This window comes from Aythya ferina (genome assembly GCF_964211825.1).
Source record: "Aythya ferina genome assembly, chromosome: 4".
In the NCBI taxonomy this organism is placed as follows: domain Eukaryota; kingdom Metazoa; phylum Chordata; class Aves; order Anseriformes; family Anatidae; genus Aythya; species Aythya ferina.
This window is the reverse complement of record NC_140300.1, coordinates 74,527,341-74,541,792: the sequence shown is the minus strand read 5'-3', so window position 1 is coordinate 74,541,792 and position 14,452 is coordinate 74,527,341. Positions and strand designations below refer to the sequence as shown.

General features: G+C 41.5%; 1 protein-coding gene across 25 annotated transcripts in view; it reads left to right on the top strand.

Moving 5' to 3' along the window:
- Nucleotides 1-1,633: 1,633 nt before the first annotated feature.
- Nucleotides 1,634-14,452, top strand: part of CAMK2D (calcium/calmodulin dependent protein kinase II delta) — a gene marked incomplete at its 3' end in the record, with an annotated part of 169,653 nt that continues 156,834 nt past the window's right edge. For 8 of the 25 annotated variants that reach the window (XM_084517577.1, XM_084517579.1, XM_084517569.1 and 5 more), the window contains exons 1-2: nucleotides 1,637-2,064; nucleotides 2,579-2,673. In XM_084517577.1, coding sequence (XP_084373703.1) covers nucleotides 1,997-2,064; nucleotides 2,579-2,673 — 163 coding nt within the window. In that variant the 5' untranslated portion in view covers nucleotides 1,637-1,996. Of the gene's footprint in view, nucleotides 2,065-2,578; nucleotides 2,674-14,452 lie in introns of all 25 variants that reach the window. The other 17 variants (XM_084517570.1, XM_084517568.1, XM_084517585.1 and 14 more) reach the window with 4 other exon arrangements.

Below are 14,452 nucleotides of genomic sequence, written 5' to 3'. Positions count from 1 at the left end.
TGCTTTGACCAAATGCTTGTTGTCAGAATGCACTGTTACAAAAAAAAAAATGAGATAGGACAGGGGAATATGTTTAATTTTTGCATGTCTACAAATACAGAGATAGCAACCTGCCAGACATGCCCCTGTAATGTAAATACTTACAATCGTCAGACAACTCAGAGGTTTCAGTACTGCTGATTGTGTTATTTATGCAGATTTATACAAAATTATGCACAACTTGTGGTATAATTTTGTTAGAGGAGACAAGGAAATAGTCTACTGTTCTGTATGCTTTTTTTAATGCACGTTCCCTTCACTGATGTGAGAGCAGTTTCATTCTTGCTCCTATGTAAATTGCTGGTCTAAACTGAAACATCCTCTGGTCTTTTTGCTCTCACATTGCTGCACATAAGGGTCCCCTGGAGAGGAACCGGGCAGTAAATGCTTTGTGTGCGCTCACACGGCTCCAAGCCTCCCTCCACGGCCCCCTTTACGCCACGAAAGCCACCTCGCAGGCAGGAAAACCGCCTCACACGCAGGCTTACGCACTCACGTTGCATGCACGTTAACTCAGGGAAGAGCTGGCGGATTTTTAACGCTTGCTATGAGGTCTCGATTCGGGGATCTCGGGAACTTTGAGAGACCTGTGTGGATGCATTTTGTGGTTGTATTTCCGATGTGGGGCTTCTCGCGCATCAACGCAAGGATTTCGGTGCTGTAGATGCGTGCTACAGGCTGCGATTCGTAGCGCAGCTCTGGCGGTAATGCAAGCTGACATATTTGGTGCTTGGAGTGTTTAAAGCACTGTGCAGATGTTAATTTAACTCATTACTTAACTCGCCACCGCTGAGGATATCAGGAAGGAATACCCCAAAAATGGTATGAGCTGTGCAAAACGGGGGAAATAATCACTGGCAGAGGCTAGGCCAGAGACATGATCAGGGTTATTAATTTCTGCATTGGTGGCATGTGCTAAAGTAGCTGTGTTTGGAGGGTGTTTTGTTAAAGTGGCAAAAATTTCGAAGTCGGGAGATTGGATTTGGGGCTAGAAGGTTGCAGTTCGAAGAGGTGTTTCTTCACCTGCTGTCATTACCTCGCCATTCAATATTTTAGAAAAGGAAACCGTCGGGTGAAGATGAACGCCAACACGCACACGTTTCACTTCACAAGAACCCCCCCCGCGTGTAAAAGCTTTATTCCCCAGCGTGTCGTTCGGGGAGGTGCGGACAACGACACCCCGGGCTTCCGACGGGCGCACCGCGGGGGCTGGCTCCCCTCAGGGCTCCCCTCAGGGCGTCCGCGAGGCGGCGACCGTTGGCAGCCGTTGAGCGGCGCCGCCCCGCACGTGCCGCGCGGCAGCCAGCGCCCTCCCCGCGCCAACCGGGCGGCGCTTGACGTCAGGCGGCCGCGGCGGAGCGGGCCGCAGGTGCATCCGTTTCCTCAGGGCGCGCAGCGCCGCCCGCCGCCCTGCAGCAGCTCCCCCCCCCCTCCCCTTCCCCTTCTTCTCTTCCCTTCCCCGCTTCGCCATCACCACAGCGTCCCCGACGGGGCCGCGGCTCACCGCGGGGAGGGTGGGGGGGGTGGTGGAGCCGAGCCGGCGGCGAGGCGGCAGCAGGGAGCCGCGACGGGGCGGGCGCAGGTCGCTAGGGGGAGGCACGGCACCGGGAGAGCGGCACGGCGGCGCCGCCGCTTCTCCCAGCCGCGGTTTTGCTTTCCGTTTCGGGGTGCCGCCTCTGCGTGGATACGTTTTTATTTATTTATTTATTCAATAATTTATTTTTTATTATTTTCCTAGGGGGTGGGAGAGAGGGGAGGGGAGAGCCGCGGCGGGAGGACGAGCCGGCGGGCGGCGGGGAGAGCGCCGAGGCAGCCCCGTCACGGGGAGGAGGAGGAGGAGGAGGAGGAGAAGCCGGCGGAGCCTCGCCTCGCCTCGCCCAGCCCAGCCCTGCCCCAGCGCGCAGCCCCTCCGCCGCCCCTGGCCGCCGGAGGCACCGGCGGCCGGCCGCCCGCCCTCATGATGGCCTCAACCGCCACCTGCACCAGGTTCACCGACGAGTACCAGCTCTTCGAGGAGCTCGGGAAGTAAGCGCGGGGAGACGGGGGGGGGAAGGCGGCCGGGAGCCGCGGGGGGTGCCGCGGGGTTCGCCCCGCTCCTCCGCGGCCGTCGGTTGAGGGCTGCGGGGGCCGTTAACGGGCGGCGGGGGGCCGCCAGCGCCATGTTGGCGCCCGGCTGGGGCGGGGGGAGACGGGGGGGACTCGGGGGAGGGGGGGGGACCGGGACCTGCACCGGGATGGGGACGGGCACCGGCAGCGGGCAGCCCCCGCTGTGCGGCCAACCCGCCGGCTGTGGACGTGGCTGCCGCCCCGCCGCGCGTCTCCGACCCGAGTTTGCCGTTGTGGGGAATAAAATCGATATCGAGCGACGCCCCAAAACGCCTCCCTTCTCTGTCTTTTCTCGTTTCTTTCTTATTTTTTTCTAAAAATTTGTCGGCGTCACGCCGCTCGCTGAAATCCGCGAGAACGCTTCTGCCATCGTATCCGCAGGGAGCCCCCCTTTTCGGTGCCGCTGACACTTTGTCCGCTTCTTGGTTTGCAGAGGGGCGTTCTCGGTCGTGAGGAGATGTATGAAAATTACGACAGGACAAGAGTACGCTGCCAAAATCATCAACACCAAAAAGCTCTCGGCTAGGGGTGGGTATATTTTAACCGAGTGCTTACGGTGCCTCCTCCCTGTTTTGTGCATTCTTGTGGGAAGCGCTAAAACCGAACCAAATCGTGATAATTAAAGTTATTAATTTTCATAACGTGTCTTTTTTCATCCGCTGTAAGACTGTGGCTTGGCTTTTAATATTAAACGTTTTGTGGATTGATGCTGGAGGTGTGTGGTTGTTGCTGTAGCGTTTAATGGAAAGCTGTACAAATTCTCAAGCAATTGAAAGTAATGCACTTCTTCCTTCTTTTTATATGTAAATAGCTTGAACATCAGTCTGAAAGCATTTTGCAGACTGATTTTTTTGGGGGGGGAAATAATAAGTTTCCATTACAGTTTTTATTTTAAATGTATGTCAAAGCTCTACTGAATTCAGTGCTTCCATTGCATTTAAAAATGAAAATCAAGGCCTATCTGAATCCAGGAGGAAAAGTGTAATCTACTACCCTGTACTAAACTTCGTGATGAGATGCTATAGGAAGGAAACTACCATTTTATGAAATAACCCTTTGTGAACCCAACTCATTCTGATAAAGTGATACAATGTTTCACTGTTACAGCCCAACAGTAATGCCTGCTACACCACATGTTTGTACTTTCCCCATAACGTGTATGTTTCCTATATACTTTCAGTGTCAATGCATGAGTCTTTGTGATATACTCGGGGAATTATATGTGTACTGTGGGTTGTTGCTGTTGAAAGCAAGCCTCAGTGGTGATATGTCGATTCCTTGTTAAATCCACATCAAAGTGATTGTACCAGGATGTCAGGGATTATGGATTATTCTCTGTTAACGTTATCTATGTTTTAATATGAATTTGTGGTGTGGTAAAGAACATGGAAGTGAATAAGCAAGCAATGGCACCGTGTAAACCTCTGTTCATGTTCTGGTTTGCTTTTGACACAAAGCAGTCACTGCAGGCAACAGCAGCCTGAATGAATTCATTAAATTTACACATAAAGTACCACCTATGATCCTGTGGCACGTGCTGGTAACAGCGTGCGCAAGGGATCTTTCAGCATCACGTTAATGCTCTCATTTTCAGCTGATGAAAGGGATGAGAAAACATGCTTTTTACCTTTTGCTGAATTTTAGTCTTCAGATTTTTCTGTTATTTTTCAAACTTAACTTGAGAATACTTCTTTGCAGAGTTACAGGTTTAAAAGGAGAAAGGTTCAGAAAGTAGTGATATTTGAGATCAGGTATTCTCAGAGTTTTGCGTGAACAAATTAACCTTTTGTCAGAACAATAACATGATTTGTTGAATTTTGATGCTTAAAATATATCTCCGAGGTCTGTATGACTTTATAGATCAAGGTGTCTTTCAACACGAAAAGCTGTAGCAAGATAAGCCCCAGATTATTCATGTGCCATAGTTTTTACGTCTAATGGGATAAAATATTGAAAGCTAGGCTAAATTAATATAAATGTTAAGTCTACCTTTGAATTCATCATTTGGAACGTACTGCTTCTCAAGTTTCAGTTTTTGTACTTCTCTGACTGTTCAGGCAGGACGAAGTTGGTCCTTGGTGTAATCCATTCATGAGTGGAAGCAAGTTGGTGAGAATTTAGCTGATCAGATGGAATGAGGCATAACTCAAGCAGAGATTTTTCTACATGTTTAACATGTAAGCCCGTAAAGTAAGGGGCTATACTTTAAAGATTGATAACTGGACTGCGAAATATCATTTCTTCTCTTCACACATGTGATGCCAAGTCCATGAATACAGTGAATCCATTCCCATGTTTGTTTCACATATTTCTGGATTATTTTTTTTTTAATATAATTATTCATTTACTTTGTTGAGACATCTGCTAAGCACCTTTTGAAGAACAAGCTTTGTGCAGAGGTCTTCAGATTCCTACTAGGCAGTTCTTCAGTTGCAGAAGGTGATCACTTACAGTGCAAAAACTCCCAACATTAATAATCCTCTAACTGTGATACCTTGCCAGGGTTGGTAACAGCTTACAACTTAAGTTACAGTTTACCTACTATCTAAATTGTAAGTTTCATTCTGTTTCCATATGAACTGCTTTATGATGAGGTAGCAGTTCATTTTCGTTTCATATTTCTTAGTTGAAATACAGATTATAATGTGAATATGAGCAATTCATTGGGTGAGCTTCATCTGTGAACAGAGTTGGAGGTTCTTACTTTGAAAATGTGCATCCCATGTACAGGCCTGGTTCTGTGCAACTCCTTGGAGCACAATGCCAAGTTTGAGCCTTCTTGCTTGCAAGATTGAAGAAAAGCCATTTTGATGTGTGATACGGGGGAGTCAAGACTAAGGAAAACTTCATGTGCTTATCATTAAATCATTTAAAATGATTAAAAATGATTTAATGGGAAAAAGCCCAGTCATAAAAATATATTTTTCCCTAACGCTCCTTCACCCCAGCCACAAATGTTCTTAGAGATCTATTTGTATCCTTCCCTCTAGTAGTCCTCCTAAACAGGAACTGAGCTCATCGTAGACTTATGCCAGTGAAGGTGTGTTCTCTTCTGTTTCCTTGCATAACTACAGGGAAACTTCAGAGTAATTGCATGCAGAGGTGCAGGCTCTCGTTTTAATTTGGAGGGAAAAGGAAGCTATGCCGCCCATTTTTGCAAAGTAACTTCTGTGCTTTTAAATTGATGACCAGTTACTTACACCTGCTGTGCTCTGAGTTTTTCTTTACTGAGTCAACTTAAGTATTAAATTCGTGTTAGAATATCAGCAGCTAATTTTGTATCAATAGGGTATGTTCAAGACAAGATTGCATGATTTAATTATGCTGCTGATTTTAGGAAGTGTGTGTGGGGAAGTTACATAGCATACCCTTGTAAAATTAAGTGCAGTAGTGAGCAAGCACACAGAAAACTTGGAATAGGGTGAAGAATGTATGCCGGTTTGGGGTTTGTTATCATTTTGGCTGATGAAGTCATGGGAATTATCTCATGACTCAGTTTCTTAATTGTGTTGTTTTAGGCTGCTTTTTAATGTTTTTCTTGTGTAGAAAGCAATATAGATAAAAGTGAAATGTGAGGTGACTTTTCCCTGTGTGGACAAAATGCAAAATAATGCTCTTATTTTTTGTTATTATCTGTACACCTTTTATCTTTTTTTTTTTTTTTTTTTTTATGAGAGAGAGTCTTTTGGCTTTGATCCAAACAGATTTCATGAACAGACCCATTTTCTTAACATATTTGAATCTCTTCTTCTGACTGGAAAAAAAAATAATCCCAAAGTGTTTGTTTCTCTAATCAGACTTGAAAAGGTCAGTTACTAATGTATTTTGAGTGGCTGTAATTTTGCTACTGCTCATCTTCAGATTTGCTTTGTAGTGGCCAAAAGCCCCATGCCTTTGATGTCAATCTGATGGCATCTGTGAGAAGTGGGTGATTTTCTTTTCTCGGGTGCTTCTGTAAATACTGCTTAGACACACCTCTCCCAGCCCTTGGATGGCTGCAGCAGAAATGTGAGCCACTTTGTTGATGGACATCCGCATTAGTAAGAGCAATGTAGGAATCAGCCGGAGGTTATCCCTTTTTGTCCACTGCTCTCCTGATCTTTCAGGGACCAGTCTTTCCATTAGCTCCACTGAGCTTTTGAGCTATAAGCCTTGGAGGCTTTGCTGGTTATTTATCTTCCTTCTTGGTAGGAATCTTCCCAAATTGTTTCAGCATCTTGTTAGTCAAAGAACAGAGTGTTTCTTTTAAGCTGGTGACTGCGTATGACCTCCTTTGTGACAATTTGTGACAAAAAAAAAAAAAGTGACAATTGCACTTCCTTGCAACAAGCTCTCATGGGTGAGGAGGCTGAAGACCACACACACAGTCCCCCTTTTTTTTTTGGAGCAGTATTTTAGTGGCAATACTGATTAATTTTGCTGTAGGAAGGGTATTTCTATGTCTAAAGCAGTCCAAGTAGAGCACTTCACGATCCCTAAAGTGATTTAAAATACACGGGGGAAGTGAATGGCATATGAAATATACAGGGTAGTATTTTTCAGCATGTTTTTTTGTGATACAGAGAGAAAAACGTTTTTGTTGTGTCAGTGGACTAACATCTCATGGAGTCAGCCAGGTACTGTGTGTTAGGCAGTGCCATATGTTTTACAGAAGGCAAGATGTATTAAGGCTGCCTGTACTCTACAGCAGAAGAAGGCAGTTTTGCATAATCCTGCAAGGATTCCTAATCTAGCTAAAGATCTTAATCTCTGAAGCATTTACCTGTGCAAGTTTATTATAACACGTGTATTTTTTTTTTTTAATGTTAATTTCTGTTCTTGAAGTTTTTCCCACACATACAGTATGCTCCTTGAGGGCATTTAGTTGCCTGTGAAGCACATCTCAGCTTTGTGAGAGCAAGATTTCCAGTCTGTCAGTTTAATTGCACGTCAAGTAGCAGTATGGTCGCTTTTCTCCACGTATTAAAAGTACACTTTACAATATTCTTCCGTAATACCTAAGCCTTACCTACTGATGCGGTTGCCCTTTGTTAACGCTGGTGCTCTTTCTATCTTTCAGCTTAGTCGTGACGTTCTTTTCAGTCTGACATAGATCTTCTGACTTAACGTGTGTACATTAGTGTTTACCTGCAAGTATTTGTTTCAGTTGCAGATTACAGTAATGTAACAGTCTAGTGGCTCTCTCATTGTTAAACGGGTATTCTGTTTTAAAGGTTTGGAGCTTTTGCAATTTCTTGCTTTTAGTGGAAATCCAAAAGAGCTTTCAAATACTGATACAAATGAGGACTTGGAAATAATTGTGATGAGTGTTAGTTGGTAGAAAATTATTCTAACAGTTTACACTAGATTTCAAATTATTTTTTCCTGTTAGTTGATACATAAATTACCCATAGCAAATATATAATTTCTATAATATCAATTCTCTTTTTCTTTGCAAAGCCTTCATTTTCCTTCTGTCAGGAAAGGAGATTCTTTTTATAGCTCATATGCTGACGGGCTTTAAATGAATTGCATTAGAACTTAAAGATGCATATATCGCTCTTGTTATCCTTACAGCTTGTTGCTGCTGTTTGTACTGGGACGTATGTACTCAAAAAGGTGAAAACTGCAGTGTCTTTAAAAGACTCCTAGGTGTGGGGAGGTAAGGTGAGAGGGGGGGAGTTCTAGTACACTACAGTGCTGTTCTCCTCGCACACGTTACAGAAATGTCCTCAACATGCAGCTTCACAATTTGAAGTGAAACTCTAAAAAAAATATTTACAGATTACTTTCACACGCTTCAATTTTCAGGTTAGCTATTGACTGCAATGGAAACATGACACAAATCCAATATGTAAAATAACTCGGGGGGAAGCAGAGGGAGTTAAAAGCATTGGCATCATCTATCAGAGTTTGACCAAGCTCAATAGGGAAGAAAAAAGGGAGAGTTTTTTCTGTTCCAACTCACAAGATTATTAAACATGCCTACAATTATGAATCAGCTGAATGCATCTGGCTCTCTTGGGAGCTTCCGATTTTCTTTCATTGTGTTTCATCGCTGCTTTGGCCTGGACCCCCTCTCTGCTTTTAGATCTCTTCCACTGAAATGTTAACAACAAAGGATTTCTCTGGAATTTATTTGGCTACCTCTTTCCTCCCATTTTCTGTTAAAAGTTGTCAATTCTGGCACTGACCTGTGCCTCTACTTTGTATGTTCATTTTCCACAGACTAAAGATTTAACTGCATGTCTGAATAGCTGCACTTCCAGAACTGCTTCTCATTCCTTCTGTTAGGAGAGGGAGGAGAGCTAGTCATAGGGGGAAAATATGGACTGAATGGAGGTATGGCAGGTGAGTGAAGGCATTCAGATTTTGAACCTGAGTAGTTTTGGGGTGTGGTTTTTTCTTTTTTTTTTTTTTTTTTTTTTTTTTAATTGTTATTATTATTATTTCTTCCCTTTCTCCTGGTCTGAGAGAAACTATGTTCTCTGGAAGCGCTTTGTGATTTTTCTCCAAATTGTACTTCCAAATTAAGTATTTTGGTCAAAGATGAAAACAAGGAAATAATCAGAATGGTAAACACTTCAGCTTTATTGTTCTGTCCGTTTGCACGTAGGACTGTACATAGAAAACATTGGTTTATGTGTACTGCAGTTGGAAACCACAGGTCAGCTGAGGTATTTAAGTAACTTACATCTGTTGTTATTGACAGCAACTTAGAAATATACTGGTTTCTGGAAGATCTGAGACAAAATTTCAAATATTTTGTTTTAGAAATGTAAATAGTGCCAAGATACTGCTTTTCATGTCAATGTCCTTCATTTGACCTCTTTAGAAATGTAGGCCACAGTGTTTCAGTGGGTTTATCTATGTCAGGGTCCAGCTTCCTCCTTCAGATAAGTTTATTGCACATTTGTCAAATGCTTTGTAAGGATAATGTGGGGATTTTAAAAGCTTATCTGGAAAGCATAACTTACCTGTTGATTGAAAAATTATATAGAGATCAAAAAACAAACTTAAGGATAGGAGCTCCTTTTGTTTAATTCTTTATTAAAAATAACTATGCCTTGAATTTGAAGAAACATCTGCTATGTCTTGGAGAGACACAGGAATCCAATCTGTCTGTTTATTTCTCTATGTGTAGAGTTCTGTGTATGTCTTTGTGTGCATGTTTGTGCAAACTCCTTCTCTGTTTAATCCTAGCATTGTGAGAAACGTCTTGTGCATGGTTATTGGAGAGAGTGGAGAATCTGTGTGACATGGTTTTGGTATTTTCTTCCACGAAAGATAGTTGTGCTGTTATCCAGTATAGTTCTCTATGTTATCAGCTTGTAAAATTCACTGAGTTTCGGTTGTTTGAGTTGTAAAACTTATCTTAAAGTTTTGCAGCCCCATTGATTTCTGTTGCACTTGATTGGAAGCTGCTGGATTTATGCTGCTCAAGTGAGAATTTACTCAATTTCTTTTGAATCTGTTGCTTCTATACATGCCACAGGTTAAAAGCATGAGCTATAGCCAAGAGTAATACACAGCGGGAAGAGAAGGAACTTAATCAAATTTGCAAATACATCTGATTTAGCTTTTATCCTAATCCAGGGCCTCTTTAGTGGAATTTGAGAAGCATAAATTGTGCTACAGCATGTATTTGTTTTTTGTAATTAGGTTTTTAAAGTCTGGAGAATGGCAGTTAATATACCGAACAAGCTATCACAGATCAGTCTCTGCAGCTGTTTGTTTAGGTTGGTTGTATTTAATAGAAAGTAACTTTTCCTACCTAGTGATTTCTCGTAGCATTTATTACATGAATTCCTGACTTGCAGTAAATAGCAAATATTTCAGAGGAAACTGGGAAAGTAAGGTATGCAGGTTAAAAAAAATAATAATAAAAAGTAACAATATATTTTATTTAATAATGGGAATGTGCTGCTGTGGATATTTGCTGGTCAAGATGAAACATTTCATCTTGTGATAGGAGGCATCTTTTTATGCTTACAACTCTTTATTTTTACAACTATCCAAGAGTTTATATACTGCTACAAGAAGCTAACATCTTGGTGATGCTTTCCAAGAGAAATGTCTGGCATCCATAAAAACAGAATTAATTTATGTTTTGGCAGTCTCTTTCACCTTGAATGTAGAGCACGCTTGTTGAAAAAGTTAATGACTTGCCATGTGGTTTCTTTTGATCAGTTACAGCCAAATCAGTCAATTGGGTTGTCAGGAGGACAGCCTTCCCCTTATCCCAAATGCTCTCTTCCTGTCACTTTTTATTCTGCCAACACATGGTTGGCAGGGCAGTTGAAAGGATGGCTGCAGTTACATACAAGCAAATAAATGTAGAACTATGCATCCTTAGTCGGAGATTTTTATGTGCAAAATTGAAAATTTCAGCACCTGATCTATAAGCGGAAAAAGAAAAAAGATGGGGTGAACTGAATAGTTGCTGGATTGAGAGAGCATGTGTGAATTTTGGCAGGTGTGAGACAGACTGAAGAAAATATCAAACCCTGATAAGAAAGTTGGTTCAGGGTTGTTTTGTGTATTGGCTGCAGGCAATGTTCAGAACAACTCATCTAGCCCGGTGGCCAGCAGCCTTGGAGACCATTAAGGACACACACATAGATTTGTACAGCATTAGGGGAGTGCTCCGTGTCATGTGGCAGAAGGTGGTTTTCCCCTTGTTTTCCTGTCCCTGTGCTGCAAAGAACGGCGTACCTTGTCCAGGGAGGAAGATTAACAGCCCTCAGTGTAAGTGGAAAGGATAACACACCTCTGCTATAAAGTTTCATCATCTCAACAGGTGAGAGGAAGAGAAACATAAACCTGCAGTGTTCAAAGCTCGTGTTTGTAGCAAGAAGCCTATTGCATGTGTTTTCAGAACTTTGTTCCTGATTTAATTATAGTTGGGAACTGCTTCTGCTTACTTGTAAATTTTCCGCAATGTGAATGCAAGCGTTGCAGCAACAGTCACGTTGCATATTCATGTAGCTGCACGAACAGATGGGGTTCCTACATAATATCCATATTTGACATTCTGATGGGATTTGCCAAGCCTAAGCTTTCATTTAAATTTTAACCTCTTGAAGAGATAGGTTTGTGATTTAATCAGTCAAGGGAGGTCTTGAAGTTATTTGTATTGTGTAGCAGATTTCAAGCCAGTGATTAGGTATGGTTTTGGTTTGGGAGACCCGCTGTAAGAATGGTTTTAACAGGCTATTGCTCACTAGAATAAATAGTCACCAAATTCAGAGGTTTCTTGGAAAGCCATATTCATTTGGCTGATTATATTCATATCCTTCAGTACGTGAAGACAGATTTTATGTTCAATTAAAACATCAAGCAGTGTTGTCAGAGTTCTGTTGCTGTGGTGCTGCATTGCAGGGAAGACTTTAAACTACAGGGCAGATGACCTTCCATTTCTCTTGGGGCAGCTCTGGGTGCTGCTGAATGTTGGTTTTTAAAACTGGGTTAAAGACTTCTTTTCCACATTCTTTTATAGAAAGATGTCAAAAATATTAAGCACTTCCAAGATGCAAAGAGACTGCAGAAAACAGCCCTCAAAACTATATGCACTGGTTATTTATGAAACACTAGAGCCTAGAAAATATAAATATCACATTCTTGGTGCTTTTTGTACAGCATATATGCTGCTTTTAAAATTAAAACTGAAACTCAGGTATAAGGTAGATTGCTTAGTAGATGCCGTCTTTATGCAGTGTGGACAGCTATGAAATAGTGATTAGGATTGCATTGATGTATGCACGTGGGATTCAATGCCCTTCTGATCATGACATAAGAAAGCATTTTTTCCAAGGCTGTTTTTAGTATCACTATCCCAAAAGGGAAGGGGGAAAAAAAGTTTTTTTCTGTTAAATTTCTGCATCTTTCCACGGTGCTCTTGCTGATACTCCTCATTTATAATTAGTAAATTTTAGCATGTTAAGAACATTTCTTGTTGCTCACTCCAGAAGGAAGGAAAAAAGAAGAAAAAAAAAAAGCCAGTGGTAAAGGGGTGTGTACTTTAGATGCAGAAAAAGATCCGGCAGAGCTTGGCAGACCTGATGTATACCCAGGCAGCTTGTTTGCTGTAGGAAAATGTTTCATGCTAAAAGACTTATTAACTAATGTAATTTTACTTGTAATGAGGGTAAGAATAGATGTCTTCAAATTTTTGTTTATTTGTGGCTAATATGATTTATCTATCTAAATTAAGTAATAAATTGCTTTCAATGTCATGTTAATCAAAACATGTATACTAATGAGATTCATTTTCCCAGAGTAGAAGCTGCTTATGTGTGTTCCATCCATCTTCCTAGGAGATGTGCATTAACCTTTCACATATTTGGGGGGTCAGGTTGGTAACCCAGCTAACCTTGTGCACAAATAGTGGTAAGCTCAATAGGTATCAGAGATGGTTTGGGGAAAACATCAGGGGACATGGACAAGGACCTACAAATTAGTGTGTTTCTAATCTGTAACAGGCGGAGGGAGGCTTTTTAGTTGTTAGATCTCAACAACTTTCACATTCCTTCAAGTACAACATAGTGGAAAAAAACATCTATTTTATCCACTATAAATGATTGATTTTTCTCCATCCCCAACTGTCTTTTTGCTTAAACTGAATGAGGCTGGAAGAAAGTTTTGAATGGTAGGAATTGGTCATTTAGCAGTACTCCACATGAAAGTCCCACTTTTTGTCAGATTTTTTTTTTTATCAGTGGTCTATTTTTGTTTTCCCTGTTCCAAGTGACAGATTCAGTCTAACTAAAACAGATACCTTGTACTTTCAAAGCACGTTTTTCCACAGATTTCTACAGGATAAGAAAACATGAGCATCAGACCACATGGGGCTGGAAAAAAACAGGGAATAAAATTGAAGTGATATCTGAAGTGAAGTTGAGTCCTTCAGCAGAATAAACCATCTCATTAAGTAATCAAGCTCTGTCGCAACTGGGGAGCTGAGGGGGTTATTCCTTTTTGCTTTACTGAAGAGATAATTTGGTACTTCTAACTTTCAGTTAGAAGTCTTCTATAGCTCAAATGTATTCGTGGATGCTGTTTGTCGTCTGTGCCGATATTGTCCTTCAGAGAATTCTTCATCTTTCATCTGTGTATTTCTGAAGGGCTCTCTTGTTTCCATTCTTTCTTTCCTTAACAGCCACCTTCTTTTACCTTACTTTAGCTTCCTTCTAGCTTCCTTACTTGCCATTTCAGGAGCCATTCTTTTTACATGTGCTCTGTTCTATGCTAACTTCTGTATACGGATGTTTGGAACACGGGGTTGGAGTTGACTTAGTCTACTGTTGACTGGAGTCTGTGTATTCAGGTGAGGTCTCATGAGTGGCTTGAGTAATCACCTGTATCTCCATGGAAGAATCTCGTCTGGTAAATGCCAGGACTTGTGTTCACAGATGCATTTGGCAGATGTACTTTGGTGGTGCTTTGTGTTGTTCTTCTGGTTTAGGGATTCCTTGTCGTTCATCTCTTTTCCCCTGAAGCTGATGAGCACTCCCTGTAATAGCACAACGTTTAGTCCCCAGAATATGAACTGATAGTCTGAGCTTCTTGCTATTGAATTTTCTCCCACTTATTATGATTTCAGTCTTTGGATTAATCCAGTTCCTACTGTGTGTTAATAGAGTACTTCTTTTTGCAGTTGTTGTGCCTATTCACCTTAGTAGTGGGGCATACAGAATGTTAAGGTGGATTCAGAGATTTGTATTTGTAGTAACTTTTTTAGCAATTTCACTTCAGTGTTCCCCTTCATCACCGTGCTTTCTGTCACCCCTTTTACCAGTTACCAAGAGTTGCTTTGAAATTGGTAGGAAATCTCCCTTTTCACTAATCCCTAGATTTCACGTTTTCTTTGTTCCTACATTTCAAAGAATTGACCCTTACAGGAGCAATTGATTCTTGCTTGGAAAATCCACAGGATGTTTTAAATGTCTTCCTGTACACAACAGGTAACTGATACGCATTGATATAGGTAGATCCTTTTTAAAAATAAAAAAATAAAAAAATATGCTATTTCTCAAGATCATGAGTATTTGAGAGGTACGTCAAAAACTAGTTCTTTCCATCACAGGAATGTTATTCAGTTTCTGACATAATAGCTTTCTGTAGCCTGCCATTACTTTCACCTCTGTGCAAGGTCAAGTGGAAACTGCTATGAAAATAGCTACATGAAATGAAGCTAAATAGGGAATAGTTTTTGTTGAGCGTTGACTTTTGTTTTTGCAACCACAGATGCTCATCTATTTAACATAACAGCTGAAGAACATGAAGACAATCTCTGTAAATGTACTTAAAACAGCATTGTTTGTTTTTT